The sequence below is a fragment of the Drosophila sulfurigaster genome, chromosome 2L, assembly GCF_023558435.1.
Source record: "Drosophila sulfurigaster albostrigata strain 15112-1811.04 chromosome 2L, ASM2355843v2, whole genome shotgun sequence".
Taxonomy (NCBI): domain Eukaryota; kingdom Metazoa; phylum Arthropoda; class Insecta; order Diptera; family Drosophilidae; genus Drosophila; species Drosophila sulfurigaster.
Window position 1 is genome coordinate 7322855 of NC_084881.1, and position 16023 is coordinate 7338877.

The 16023-nt window shown below is 34.4% G+C and overlaps 2 protein-coding genes across 2 annotated transcripts; one reads left to right on the forward strand and one right to left on the reverse strand.

Moving 5' to 3' along the window:
- The first annotated feature begins 534 nt into the window (after positions 1–534).
- Positions 535–7622, forward strand: LOC133840607 (uncharacterized). The gene is made up of 4 exons (XM_062272541.1): positions 535–1141; positions 2523–3341; positions 6460–6753; positions 6813–7622. Exons 2-4 carry the CDS (start codon positions 2652–2654, stop codon positions 7119–7121), a joined length of 1293 nt encoding a protein of 430 aa, XP_062128525.1. The 5' UTR covers positions 535–1141; positions 2523–2651; the 3' UTR covers positions 7122–7622.
- A 379-nt stretch (positions 7623–8001) lies between these two features.
- On the reverse strand, positions 8002–15810 carry LOC133847655 (neurotrimin). The gene is given in 6 exon segments (XM_062282829.1): positions 8002–8123; positions 8230–8300; positions 8352–8637; positions 8694–9058; positions 10631–10874; positions 15580–15810. Coding segments are annotated over 6 exon segments (1170 nt in total). The 5' UTR covers positions 15662–15810.
- Positions 15811–16023: the final 213 nt, after the last annotated feature.

Below are 16023 nucleotides of genomic sequence, written 5' to 3' on the forward strand. Positions count from 1 at the left end.
TAATTTTTGCATAAAATGAGTATAAATTCAAACGAGAAATATTACAAATTTTGCAATTAATTGATTGTGACTTTAATAAAAGCAAATATAATATTCTTAAATATTTGTAGCGTAAAAGAAATTATTATTGTGAGTCAATAAAGATGTTTCAAAAAGGCAAATATGTATAGGTGGAATGATATTTTTAAAGTAAACAGCAATAAGTTTGAAACAAACGCAAATACTAATACATTAATGCAGAGTAAGGTATAATCTTTTAATAAGCAGACCATTATAATGCATCATCACGCAAATCAACAATTAAATTGCATATGATTTTTTTTAATTAACTTCAAAAGTTTAAACAATACGAAAATAAAATCGAAATTTTGAAAAATTCAACAATATAATTACTATATTATTCGATAGCACAAGACACCGATGCTCGCCATAAAAAAATGCGATGATTTCAATGCATATCGATATATCGATAGAGGCATCGATGTTTCTCGCTTCTAACAAAACGCGAAGCAATTCGCGGAATGCGATTCAGTTGCCGAAAAAGTTTTGTTTGTTGTGCAATTGCTGAAATAAAAAAATACAAAACAATTGAAACGTGCGAGAGGCGAGTGACAATTTTAAACGTTAGTTGTTGGCTGTGTGAGAGGGAGAGAGAACGAAGAGCAAAAAGCAACGACAACAGTGAACGTGAATCAAAAATTTGTGTTTCCTTGATCGGAAAAAGCGCATAGAAACAAGAATAAAATCGAAATGAAGAAGCAGCCTGCATTTCTCTAGCATTCTTGTGTGTGTGTGCTCGCGAGTGTGTGTGTGTGTGTTTGTATTAGCTTAGTGATATTTTTAATTGTGTCGCCGACATTGTCGTGTTGCCCGTTTCCCGTTAGCCGAATTAATTCCGCTGTGGCGAACACATTTGCCATTATTCATTCAGTAGCAGCAACAGCAACATTTACAACAGGCTCGTGTCTACGTGCCGCAACAAAGCAGCGTCATCGTCACCTTGAAGTGCCACAGTCAGCTGCTTCTGCCTCTGCAGCAGCAACAGCAGCAGTCACAAGGCGTCGTCGTTGGTTCTTGTCGCCGTTTCCTTTTCCGTCGTCAACTACAACAAAGTCCCAATTCTCGCAAAACTGGTGTCAAGGTTGGTAATAGAACCCAATAATAATATTAACATACACACACTTAAACATTTGTGTTTGATAAGCATTCTAATTGTTTATTGTACTTTCATCAGCATTTACACTCTAAAATCTAGGGTCTAAATGTTTGTTTACTTTTGCCAGCCACTGTTAAGTGTTAGAGTAAAATTCACAAAATATTGCGTAAACCTTTCGCCGTTTTAATCAATGTAAATGCGAGGGTTGCTTCAAAAGTTCATATTATAAGTTCTATTGTTATACCATCTCCCATCGTTAAGTCACATTTATTCAATAATAAAAAAAAACAAATTGAGCCAACCTACAAATAAATACTCTAATATTATTTAATGAAATCTAATCTAATACAAGGGAATTAATTTTTTCAACTATGCAATTAAAATATAGAGATTCACATAAGTGTTTTTAATAACATTAATTTTAGTTTCCGAATAATTCTAACTTCAAAAAATTCCTTTATTTGAGTTCCACTTTAATCAAATCTTAGTATTGTGGCGGATATTAAATCAAATTAATTGAAAAATGTGTGCAGACCTTAAAAAAAAACATAAAAATGTACACATTCCTAAATTAGAAGCACTGTTTTTAATTAAACAAATTTTAATTGTATTAATTTTTGATTTACTTTTTAAATATTTAATTGTATTTTTAAAACAAAACAACGATAAACATCGTTGTGCATGTGAAAATAATATGACCAGTTGAAAGCTTCTTAAGTTTCTGCACGTATAGGATTAAAATATAAGCAAAATAAAATAAATGATACTAACATATTGAGCCTTTAGACATGATTCATTGAGTATGTGTCTAATTTAGTATATTATGAAATTAAATTCACATCAATATAAACTGCATTCACGTTATCTCTACATACGCTATGCTTAAAGTAGATTATTATTGATTTTTTACGACCCTCGAATAGTTTTTGCAAATTGATCAGGCACATCGGAAGTGTACAATGTGTATTTATAAACAAAATACAATTTTCGCAATTTATGCATATTATACATATATTATATTATAGTATACGGCGAACCAGACGCTCTAATCTCATTAAACTTTACTGCTAAGTAGTAAATACTCGTTACCAATTTGCAAAAAAGAAGAGCGTCATTCATAAATAAACTTGAAAAGTCTAGATAAATCAGCCTTAGAGTTGAGCATGAAATTGATTGGTTTATTGCCCAGAGCTATTTAAACTGCAATCATCCTAAGCAGTGACTTTAAAACTGTAGCGTACTTCTCATTAACTTAACTGCAAACACATTCGTATTTGTATTTTTTGTATGTAAGTGTGATTGCGCCTAAGCAATACGTCAACTAACAACTCTCTCTTGTTCTTTTACTCCCTCTATCTCTCCTCAGGTATAGCGACAACACACGTATATCACGTGTTTGAGGTAGACGACAACATTGTAGTCAAATATCACGCGCTCGCTCTCTCGCGCTCTCTCTCAATTGTGTATTTTCGCCTGCTCACTGAGTGTTGTTGCCATGTTTTCGCTACAGCAGCTGATCAAAGCGACAGCAACAACGTCGTCGTTAGGTAGCGGCGGCGTGGGCGGCATCGCAGATCTATACAAGTTCCTCAGGCAACTCAACAGCACAGCAGCGGCAGCTACACGCAGCGTGACGTCATCAGCTAAAGACACAGCTACAGCTACAACTACAGCAATACCAAAGCAATCTAGTCAAGCGGCGTCGAGCGAATTCAACTTCAGCGACGGCAGCGAGAACGGCAGCGTCAGTCACAGTTCGGCATCGATAGCGCACGGTTGCTGTTCGAGCGAATCGGAATCGAAATCGAAATCGGAGTCGGCGCACGACGTGATTATATCAAAGCAATTTGTACGCAATTTACTGCAGCAACGCAGCCAGGACATACAGCGATTTATTCATACGCAAGGCAACGTCGATAGCGCCAAGTCCTCGCATCAACATCAACCTCATCATCATCACCAACAACAGCAACAGACAAACAAGTTTGCCATGTCTTCACTGGCAGCCGAACCACTTCAGGCAGAGATTTCCACCAGCGATGGCAGCAGCAGCACAGTTTCCACTGGAGCAGCAAGCGATGCCACTTCATGCCACGAGGCAGCCTCCAATGCTGGCAAGAAGCCCTGCTTCAACACTGGCCTCGCCGACATTCTGCAGTTCATGGAGCTCATTGGCAATCTCAAGGTAAGCACACAAAGCTGTTTAAAAAATTGAAGTCAAAAGAAAACCAGTTCACTTAGTGTCAGTCTCTCTCTCTATCTTTATTTCTCAAACGTATTCGCATCGATTTTTCCCCAAAGCAGAACCAAACAACCCCAGGATTTGTTTTTGCTCCTCTTCCTCTTCTCGCTGTTGTGATTTATATACAATCCCACAACACTTTGGTTGTTTTCTATTTCTTCCAATGCTGATTGTTATGGTCGGAATTATCGCGTGACTCTTAGATTAATTTTTATTTACTTTAGTGAATTGTGAAAGCGAAATACTCGTTGTTGAATTTTATGTTTGACGCGGAGGAAGCTTCAATGCCTATGGCAAGGTTTTTATATTCGACTTGAATTTTGTGGCGTCGACCGTGAAACTTTTTTCAATGTTAACAATTTTTAATTTTATAATCCACAATATTGTTATATCAGCCTTGAAGAATCAATTCAATCACAATACTTATGCAAGAAAGAGTGTCAAGCTATAATATGATATTCCATTTGTTCTAGAAAAATATATAAATTTGTAATTTTTATAATGTAGATTGTAAGATTCTTTCCGTACGCTTAGAAATATGATAATCTGGTTCGTCAAGGTGTCCTCAAAGTAATAAGCAACATTCAGTTTGAACAGCATTTTAAAAGCGAAAACAATGCAAATTCCGTTTTGTTTTGTTGATATTTATATTTTCTGTTGATCTTCTGCTTTTCGTCTGTACCCAGAAAAGTTTTTTTCTTTATTTATTTTTTCATTCTCGTATTGTATAATATTTGATAAATTCTCTCTCACTCTTCTCTTCTCTTCTTTTCTCTGTAAGCGTTTCGTATAGTTGCTTGCCAAATATATATATTCAAAATAGATTTACGAATATACACAAAAAGTGTATTCTATAGATTGTGTTTAGCTTGCTATTTCCAATGGCTGATGCGGGGTTTCCCTTCTAATGTGAAAGACTGCCACACGCTTAGATAGATAGGCTTTCCCCATTACACCTCTTCACTTCGATATCTAATCAGTATAATTGATAATTTCAATATGACGAATGGCGCGTTGAGGCAAATTAAACTAGCCAAACATTAGTCGCATTTCGTTATCGAATGAGTCGTTTGTAATTTGAGTAGAAATCGATTTTGAAATGACATTTTGCTCTATCGAACTTTGAGCTTAGTTTCCAATTGCATAAGCGCATCAATAAGAACCGGATGCGATAAATTGAAAAGCGCAATAAGGCAAAGTTCCAAATGGCTCACGTGCAAAAGCCCCAGCAAAAATTTTCCTTGTATTTTCAATTTTATTTTTACTTGGAACAATTCTGAAATGCCTGAGGCAAACAGTCTGTTTTCATTTTCGTTGTTATTCATTGACGTATGCTAAACAAGAGAATTTGACAGAAAAAATTGCAAGGCAATTTGGCAAAATGTTAGATATACATATATATTTATATGTGTAGTGTATATACTTTATAGCTAGTACATATCTATTCAGGCAATATCTAGAGCGTAGAATAGCTAAAAGAAAACACACAAAGTAGAAACGCACCTTGTGACTTTGATCTTGGCCTTCAAAATGTAGATAGTCTTCTTAAGGGTGAAGGGCATTAGGTTTCTGTGTCTTTGTTACTGATAGAGACAACTTATAAGTAGAACAGACACATCCTTAGTTAAACATTTGGTGATTCAATAGTCTTCGTTCTCTTTGTGTAAAATATTTCATCATGCAATCCTAAAATTGTTGTATGCTGCTGACAAAGCAAAAAAAAAAAGTTTTGCTGATTGCGTTGAATGAGTTTTGGCACATTAGCGAGAGATTAGAACGAAATTGAAGACAAAGACAATTATATAACTAATTATAATGCATTCTTTTGTCGAAGTCCACAAAATTAAATCTCTAAACTTTCTGCAACGTTTGCAACGTTTGTATCAATTACAAAACATTTATCTATTTACTCAATATTTTCTCTGGTTTGCATTTTCTAGATCTAATTTTCGGTATAGAAGCGAATTGTTACTTATTTCAAAGTGCCTTGAGCTGGCAGTTTTATTTGAAAACACGCGATCTTCAAAGAAGAGATCGTATAATAAGCTTGAACATACATCATTACGAAGTCGAACATCTGTTGCTTTGGTGCTATATTCTTTTTTATTCTCAAAATCTGTATTTGAGCAGACTTATTATCGACTGAATAGAAATGTTCTTTCTGCCTCATAACAGCTGTGCTGTTAGTCTGCCCACAACAATTAGTCTCAATAAAAGCATTAGCTTATCTAACTTTTATGACTCTTATCTGCTCTACTCTTATAACGACTGTTTACTTGTAATTTTGCATTATAATTAGGGAAGTTGTGAATATTTGCAAATACAATTTGCTAGAACATTTGTAGTAAGAATGATAAGAATTGGGATTGATAAACACTCAATTGTCAAGTATTACGTGACTTTTGCGAGATAAACCACAGCATTTGATAGCCACATGTAATCAACAATTGCATTTCTCTTATATGTAAATGGAAAATCAGCTGTGTGATTATCATCGTAATCGGGCATTGTAATACAAGAATTTAATTAAATGAAACTACGTGGTCCGAGAAGCGGAAGGAAAACAGTGGTTGGCAGTATCTTTAGCAGCTTGTTTACCGCATGGTTCTATAAATAAGCAGTTTATTGATCAAATAGCAACAGCCTACAACCCCAGTCGAGGAGGAGGTTTAAGTTGAAGGCCTCTTGGCCTAAGGGGCGGCCTTGGTGACGATGTCACTGACAGCCGACAACCGGCAACGTCGTCAATGTTGTTCCTCTTGCTCTTATGTATTTCTCTTTAATTATACAAAGTGCTTTGGGAAGAGCTATGCAAATCAGAAATTAGTGCGTGACAGGATCATAAAGCGTAGGCTGTGCAAACCGTTGATATGTTTACTAAATTGTGAGGAAGCTTTAAATATGAATTGCGATGGCATGAGAAGTGAATCATATACAATTTATTAGGAATTTCTATTTAATATTATGAATTGCGATGGCATGAGAAGTGAATCATGTACAATTTATTAGGAATAGCTATTTAATAGTTACTTACTTACTTCAATCTCTTCTACTCTTTCAGCATACCAAACGCACTGGCTGGGTTCTTCGCGATGTGAACGACTGCGAGTCCATCTCGGGACACATGTATCGGATGAGCATGCTTACTTTTCTGCTGGACGGCAGTGAGGGTCTCAATCAGATACGTTGCATGGAGCTGGCATTGGTGCATGATCTGGCCGAGAGTCTGGTGGGCGACATTACTCCGTTTTGCGGCGTGTCCAAGGATGAGAAACGTGCAATGGAGTTTAAAGCTATGGAGGATATATGCAAACTAATTGAACCGCGTGGAAAGCGTATCATGGAACTATTTGAGGTAACACACATTCACATTCACATTCAAAGTTTCTAGTATTTAATGTGAATTCATTGCAGGAATACGAAAATGCACAGAGCCCTGAGTCGAGGTTTGTGAAGGACTTGGATCGATTGGATATGGTTATGCAAGCATTTGAATATGAGAAACGCGACAATTGCCTGCTTAAGCATCAGGAGTTCTTCGACTCGACGGAAGGAAAGTTCAATCATCCATTTGTTAAGAAGTTGGTCAATGAAATCTACGAGCAACGCGATGTGCTGGCCAAGGCCAAGGGCGCCACGCCGCCGCCGGCGATTGAAGTGCCTAAAATGGAATCCACATTGTCGCCCACAAATGTAACCAATGGGCATGGCAGTTCAAGTTGAACATAGCAGACTTGCAACAGATCTGTCTGTGTAATTGTTTTAAGTTTTGAGATCTAGGTTAGCACGCATACACACGGATACACAATTTCATACACACACACACACATACAAGCACTTAATTTTTAAGCCAATCCAACTAACAAATGATTGTTAGGCCTACCTCGACACGCTCATAGTTAGAATTTATATTTATCATTTTAATTTATTAAACCTCTTGTTTTTAGCTTAACTAATGACACGGCACTCTTGGCCATGATTTGTTAAACACTTTCCTTTAGTTCAATTCTATTTGATTAAGCGTTAAAGTCATAGCTAAATACGAGATTGAAGGTGTAACACAATTGTACATAAACCCAAACAGAAATCTTAGCTAATTTTAAACGTATGATGGCAAAATATTTTACGTAAATGTTGTTAGGTGCAAGTTGTATGCAAATCAAAAGAAACAAGAAAAAATGAGGAAAAAGAATCAGAAAAATATAAACTGTGTATGTCAAAACATAATTTTGTAATTGAAAAATCAAATATATTGATTTTTATAGCTTACACAATACAATTTATTTTCCTTTAAACTACTTATTCGTGAACAAAATGTCGTATTTTAAAATTATAAAAGAAATTAGGCAAAAAAAAAATAATAATTAAAGTCCAGCTACAAATGTGACTAAAAGACAAGACAATCCTGTGTTTTATTCAATGGAAATAAACTTTATTTAAGCAGATCAGGGATTATGTTTGCGGATGGATGTGGATAAAATTTTAACGTCTTGAGTGGACTTTAAAAATTAATAACGGATATTTTAAAGTAACGACACCAAGACTCGCATCAACATTTCTATTTCAAATTCGCAACCTTTAATTAAAAAACCATTTGAATTGCTCACAAAAATAAAATTTTATTATGACAACCCAAAAATAGTATTGTACAAGCAAATTGTAAAATGTTTCGATGCCAAGCAAAAACTTGTGTCTTCGAGTTGTGAGCAATGTTCGTCGTGTACTCTAAAATATATAAATAATATTAAGTATGCAATTAGTTGACGATCAATATTGAAAACAGAACTACAGAAAATGAATTGAATTGCTTTTCATTATGTTTCATATTCACCTTCTATGACAATGTACTGATTGTCACGTGTTGATGTTTGATGTGAATGCTGCACATGCTTTTGGCCTTATCTATAAGAAGATTTAAATTTACTTTCATCACAGCATTATGTTATTGTAAACTTACGGTGTAATGTAATACTGCGTTCTGTCTCTCCGATTGCATTCTTGGCAATGCATTTGTACTCGCCAAAGTCTCGCTTGCTCACTGGACGTATCGTGAGGCGCATGACAATGCGATACACATGATCAACGGCCATTGACTCGTAGGTGCCACCTTGAAGCAGATCTTTATCCTTAATCCAAAAGTTGACAGATGCTGGCTGCGATTCACTAACGCATTCCAACGTCAGCTTCTGTCCCAATCCCACATAGATGGTATCGTACCGCGTCCAGATGGTGGGAGCAACTGAAAGTCAGTTGGATTGTTAAATTAAATTCATATTGGAATTGTGCTCCACTTACAATTTACAACTAACATGACGCGTTTGCTCACTGTGGGCGGCACTCCATTTGAGGCGATGCAGAGATAGGCACCCATGTGGACGCGCTGCAGCTGCCACAGTGTCAGATTCTGCCCCTCCAGGCTATAGACTTCGCTGTCCTCTGGCTCCCCCTCCGGCACTACCAAGAGCGGAGCATTCTCCTCGCGTCGCCAGGTAATTGTTGGCAGTGGAACACCTGTCGCACTGCAGGTGAGCGTTACATTCTGGCCACTGGATCGGACCACATCCTGACTGGTTTGGTAGTCCACAATGTCGGGCGGCACCACCACATCCAAGTAACCCATTTGACTCTTCATGGGGTCCGTGTTTATTTGGCACATGTACCTGATTGAAAAATATGAAACTCGAATATAATGCTAACAAATACTTTTTATACCCGCTATCAATAGGGTAGAAGGTATATTTTGTGTATATTTTAATGTTTTGTGGTATATTTTCAGTATATATGATATGTCGAGTATGGGTTCATTGAAAATAGGAAGCAGATATCTCACAGTTGAGCACACGCGACTGTAGCTTTCTTACTTGTTTTATATACATATTTTGATTAGATTCAATCTGCGGAGGAACATCCAAGAAATTGGTACTTAATTTAATGTTTGACTAAGGCATAATAAATCATACTTTAGTATGTGTTTCATGTTTAAATTTAATAGCAATTGATTACAAAATGAATTATTTGCATCATCGATTTAAAATACGCTTATGATTAATATTTTTTGGTGTGTTTTAAGTGTGTTTATATTATTATTTATTATTAAGGGTTTTATATTCATTCTCACTTTATAAATTTTATTTTTATTTGATGACGAAATATACGAGTGAATTATTGGCATAATTAACAGATTATTCATAGCATTTTATTATTTTAAAATGGAACCCACAAAAAACTTGATGCTATAGTAATATCATAAGTAAGGTTTACACGAACTTGATTTTTGTCAATTTTAGAATAGATTTTACAATCCGAAGTATTATATATGATGATGATGATATTCAAATCTCTTCATTTTTTTTACTTGTCAATAACAACTTGAACTAAAACTGCTCGTTTGTATTCTATCTATTGGCAATTTGCTATCTTATTGTTTCATGTTATTTATATATTTACTGTGTGTCTATTAACCAAATGTGTCAAACATCATTTTTATTAACCACTTTAATAAACCAAAAATATGAAGCACTTATCTTGTTGTTCATATCATAAATTATGGGACAAATAAACGAATTATGATGTACTAGAGTTAAATATATACTCTATAAAGTAGAATAGGATTATAAATTAATTCGAACGGATAAGGTAAACAGTATATAAAAAAAAGTATAAATCAATTACTTTTTCATTTGTCAGCTGCTCTTTTCATAAGAATTTTTTAACAAATATCGAAACTGATTTCTATGAAAATTATAAGAGATGATTTCTATATTTACGCTTACATTATATATATTACGCTCTTTAGATATAATTTTAAAATAACATACGTATGCAAGAAATAGTCTTGGATTTGAAGGGGGAAGGAAAATTAAAACCAAAATTGACTAGCTTAAAGAACACAAAGTTTAAACATCAAATCTAAATCTTTTTGATTATACATTTAATAAATAAAATAAATCACTTCTAAAAGTTAATAGCAGTTTTGTGCACTACTTTAAGACCGATATTTTAATGTTCTTAAACGGACTATTGCTCTCCATATTATAAACAGAGGCCATTTTAGGCAAACTGGAAGTGTATAGCTAATATATTCTCTTAAAATAATGTACTTTTATAGATGGATAGTGCACATAAACCCACTAAACCATATTTTGTCGTAATAGGTTATATACTATATTTTCTTTAAAAAATGTCACTTGCAAAATGCGTTACCCCGTGTTTTATTCAAATTATTCACTCACCAGCCGCGATCCGATTCGTGAACATCGCGTATACGCAGCTGCCAAATGCGATGCTCAGTGTGCGAGATGCCAATGCGATGATTCTTGGTAATGACATGATTCTGAATGCTCAGTATCGTCTGGGTATCGACCCTAAGCCAGGCCACCTTATAGCTAACCAGATCGTGGACGATGCACGTGAGCAGCGCATCGCGTCCCACGGGCACAGTTACATTGTTGATGGGGCCACTGAATTTTGGATCCGCTGGAAATGTAAGAGCAGGGTTGGGTTGGGGGTTGGGGTCAGGTAAAGCAAATGGCTAAGCAAAGTGGTTGACATTTATGAGTCAGCTCGTTAGGGGATTCAATGGCGCAAGCGATTTAAAAGGTCTTCGCCCAGCCAAGGATATGTTTACGAGGCGTGCAAATATTATAATTTGGCATTTGTTGTATGACGTGCTAAATGTTAAAGATGTGTGCAAACAACAATTTTCATATACGAGAATGCAAAATATAAAATATGAAGAACATTTTCGTAAGATTCGACACATTTTTAGGGAGAATATCATAGCTTGTGTATTCTCAAGTAAAAATATAAGAAATTATTGAGGAATATTAAATATTATTGTTCTAATTAATTTTGTATTGTTATTATATGCTAACAAACAAAACAAATTTACAAAATTTGAATACATTTAAGCTTAAGGTTAATAATTGAAATTATTAATTTAAAGATATTCCATTGAAAATTAGAAAAAAGTAGATATGATAAAATATATTTGGCTTAATAGATAAATTGTCTTTGGGAACTTTCTTCAATTACTTTAAAAATAATTGGGTTCAAAATTAAATATAATTTACTTCACACAATGTAATTTTCATACAATTATCTATATTAGTTAAACAAATTTAAATTAGATTATAAATAAAATAAAAAAAGGTTTTAATTATGAATTATATGTATACTTGAAGGATTAATATAAAAATATTTTGGCCAATCCAACATTATTTCAATTTAATTTAATTCTGTCTCTGTAATTTCTAATCCACAATTATGTGACATTTTTAATTTGGTCATTTCTGCGAGTGTCTGCAAAATATCAACTGTCCAAGTAAATATTGTCTAAATTTTTCCAGATGTCCTTTAGGCCAGTCAAAATACGTTTTCTAGTCGTTTTTACGCTCATAAATTTTATTACATAAACATTACGCGTAGTTAGCAGCAAATAATCCAACAATTAGTTAAATTAGCTTTTTAAGGGTGACTCTTGAGAAATGCAACCCAAAAGCCTAAAAATGTTAGGATGTCCATAAATTGGATCGGAGCTTGGGGGTGTATACTTTGGATTATGTCTCAAGTGTTTCGAGTTAAAGAGCAAAATGGAAACCTGCTGGGTCAGAAAGTTATGTCTTGGTTTTTCTGTTTTAAACATTCATAAATATTTTTTTTCGTTTTAGAATATATTTAGTGGAAAGTTGTATTGCAGATTTAATTATTTATTTTTTAAACTGACCCCTTTTTTTTTGTTATGCTTTTACCAAATCCTTACTTTATTTGTAGATGCAGCCAATTTGTAGAAAATTCTGAGAACACATTTTTTAATTTAACCGCAAGTTGAGAGCACAAATTTCATGCAACTTCGACGTCCACATTTGAGGCTAACTGATAATTTTGGGGTAGCCGCATTCAACTTGTTACCGCTGGCCGTAAACATTGGCGTCAACTTGCCGGCCATAACGGTAAACCATCACGCCCACAAAATGCGAACCGAACCGAACCGAACCGTAAAAAATCACATCACATGCCTAACAAGTAGCATGATTTTGCGGCTCGCCGACGCCTCACACACAGCAAATACCTAAATTACAATTATGACCAAATAATAACCCGAAAAAGAGCAAAAAGAAAAAACTTGAATGTACGAGTATAGTAGAGACCGAAGGAGAGCATATGAGAAATAGAAAAAGGGACAAAGGGTGAGAGAAGAGTCTTCAGTCAGTACCTAGAAAAATGTAAAAAGCCACTGCCAATGTGCGCTCTCTACCTTTTTATTTACCCATTTAGCCCTCTGATTGCCATTGCAGTGCGGGAGCTCTTCAATGTGTGTGTCTGTGTGAGTGTGTGTGTGTGTGTGTCTGTGTGTGTGTGTGGGGTAACTAGCTTCAGCAGGGGCCTATGGCATGCTATATAGCCTATAATTTGCGATTATGTTTGGGTTCGGGCAGAACGTCCCTCGCTTCGTCCCAATTGTTGAACGGTTGGCCAAAAGACGCCATTGTTTGAGCCGCTTTGTTGTTGCTGCTGTTATTGCAATTTGGCTATTGCATGTTTGCATATTGAAACATTCCAACGTCTAAACAGTTTTTACCATATGAACTCGATGAGTATACCAAACACTCATACAATAAAAGAACACGTTCTTCCTATATGTGTAGTATATGTTATCCCTATAGCATGTATGTCTGGTAAGGTCTAGCGACTAACTTTATTACCGCAACTTGCTTGATTACTAAATGTTTTGTTGGTTTGCCTTTTAAGTCGAAGAAGAGAAAAGAAAAGGCTATACTGAAGAAATGAAAATGGTGACATGAGCTTTTACACTAAACATTATAAATTGTTGATATCTCGAATGTTGAAATCGAATCTAATATATCTCAATTTCCAAATTTTATTTTTTAATTTGGAATCTTTATTTATCTAATTCACTAATTCTTCGATTAATTTTCTTAATTTTTGACTGGTTATTGGAATACTTTGCTATAATAATAAGAGAATATAAAAAAAAAAATGTAATTGAAAACGAAAAGAAAAAAAAACAGTCTTTATTACTTATTGAACTTACATCCCATTTAATTATTTTTTAAATAGTGAGAACAAACTATTTATATTAAATTATTTTAAAAGGTATAATTAAATTATATTTTAGCAAGTACGAAAACTAAGTCGAGTGTGTCCGAATGTAGGATATCCGATTTGAATAAGAGAAAACCCGTATGATATTATTATAAAAAATATACAATATGTAATATGTAAAATGACAAAAATATACCGAAAGTTGTATATTGATACAGAAATTCATTGAAAATATACAAATCAGTACAAAACATACCAGATTGTCAGCTAAATCATCTAAGACCAGTAGTTGATCAGCACACTTGATCGTATAAATACCCGTCATCATTAAAATATTTAATATAATATTTCTTTTGTAAAATTTAAAATAAGTTGAGAATTGTGTGATCTGAACTGTGAATCAACAAAATTTCTGCCTTTAGAAATTCTAAATTCACCAAATTCTAATAAATAGTTAGGTAAATTGAGAATCAAGTTGGATATTTATCATGTTAATCTTGTACTTATATAACAAATGCATTATGACAGGTTTTATAGTATTTTTGTTTTTAATTTAATTTGTAAGATTTACAAGCACATGCAGTATGACTTATCAAACGCATAAACAGACGCCGCAGGTTGTCCGTCGTTCTTTCAGCCAACGCCAAGTTCTCCAACTCTAGCTCTAGCTCGCCTCAGACTGCATGACTCTCTCACACCGTTGAACTTGAAACGGAAAGTGAATGTCCTGTCTGTTAGACACTCCAACTGTCTGCCATTTGGCAAATGCAAGCGAGGAAATCGCACAACGAAATATGTCAGCACGCAATGTCTGCCAAAAGCACTGCAGTTGGTCGCAGCTCTCGCACTCCGCCTTCTGAAGCCTCCATTCCTACCTCAACAACAAAATGAAATGAAACAACAACATTCGAAGTAAAGAGAATAATACCAGAGTGCCATAGGAAGTACAAAAAAAAAACGTCGCCTTTCCGCTTTGTTTGTCTGCCCCGCACCCCTCTCACTGACACCCTTCAAGGGACTTCCCCTTTTCTTATCGTGCGTCGGCGAGCCTGCCAATTTATTTTTCTAGTTCTTGACACATTGATTTAAGCAACAATTTCTGATATATTTATCAATATTTGCTGCCAAATTTAAGTAAAATTGCATTATTTTTTTGTTTACAATTTCTACTGTCTTTGGTTTGTTTAGGGGAATGGGACTTTATAGGGTTGCAACCCCTAACAAAAAAAAAAAACGGAAGTCGCTCGTCGTTGGCCACTTTCCCAGTTTTGCGATATTTGGCCGCAGTTTATTCACTTAAAGAACCGTTGGACTTCCGCTTGTTAGAAGAGCCCCATGTAATGGGTTTTTGTTTTTGCTATTTTTGGGCAGGTTGTTAGCATTTTTGTTATATATTTTGCACCTTCAACGTATTTAATTAGCAGTACGTTGCAGTTGCATGACACAAACTATATAAAGTAAAATTTTAGGTCTGCTTCTCAAAATTTAAAAGTTTTTTTTTGGTTTTTCGACTTATGCATATTTACAAAAAAAGTTGTGGTATGGTATTCTATGTTAATTGATTAAAATTATTTAATAAATTATTCAAAATCAAATTGGAAATTTATTATTTGTTGACAACACAATCTTAAATTCTCTATTAAATAGTAAATCAAAATAAAAATTTCGAAATTATGTCCGTATTTTATATGTAATAACGAAAGATTTGTATATATAGTATTATTCTATTTTATTTTATAGAAATAATTTAAAAATATAATCAAAGCCAAATTTTAAATTTACTCATAATTAGCATTATTTTAATTTTGGTATTTAATTGTGATGCAATATGAATTGTTATATTTATTTACAATTCAAGATTATAAATGAAATAGAAAGTAAAACAGAAATAATTTTTTATAAGAATAAGAAAACAAAGTAAATGCAGTTAGATAATAAGATTTATTAGTACGAAATATTTTAAGACAATAATGTGCAAACCTTCTTAAGAAATTTAATATTTGGTAAAAGTAAGTAAAGTAAAAGTAAGTAATGCATTATTTATTAAATATAAATGGCCTATTAATTTGGCAAATTTAATTAAAGTAATACTTTTTTCAGTTTGCTTGTAACTTACAGTTATTCAATTCTGAGAAAGTTGCTGTGCCCAGAAAGACAAACTGTAATATTAACAAAACATAAACGAAGCCTTTTTTCATATTCTACGCTGACTTTCACATTAACCAAAAATTTGCAAGTTGCCAAATGCGAAGTGAGTAAAATAAACTTTCTTTTTCGCACACTTTCACTGCCAAATGGCCAAAGAATTTCCGCTGCACTAACGGCAATTTATTTTTTCCGCCTTTCACAGAAGTTTGCTTTCCGATTGCCCCGTTTGTCAACAACACGTCTGCACACAGTTGAAACTGGCCGCGAACTGCGAATGGCGAATGGCGAACTGCGAATGCCGCTGATAATCAAGTGTCAAAATTCATATTCAAAATTCAAATGTTGCCAGGCGCTGACTCCGACACTGGCTCTGACTCTGACTCTGACTATTGCCACTAGCATTGCTGGCGCT

What these genes read in the sequence shown, in the direction of transcription:
- LOC133840607 (XM_062272541.1), top strand. Translation starts at nt 2,652, where the DNA reads ATGTTTTCGCTACAGCAGCTGATCAAAGCGACAGCAACAACGTCGTCG. An exon ending in AGCTCATTGGCAATCTCAAG is followed by an intron (nt 3,342 to 6,459) that starts GTAAGCACACAA and finishes CTACTCTTTCAG; the next exon opens with CATACCAAACGCACTGGCTG. An exon ending in GTATCATGGAACTATTTGAG is followed by an intron (nt 6,754 to 6,812) that starts GTAACACACATT and finishes AATTCATTGCAG; the next exon opens with GAATACGAAAATGCACAGAG.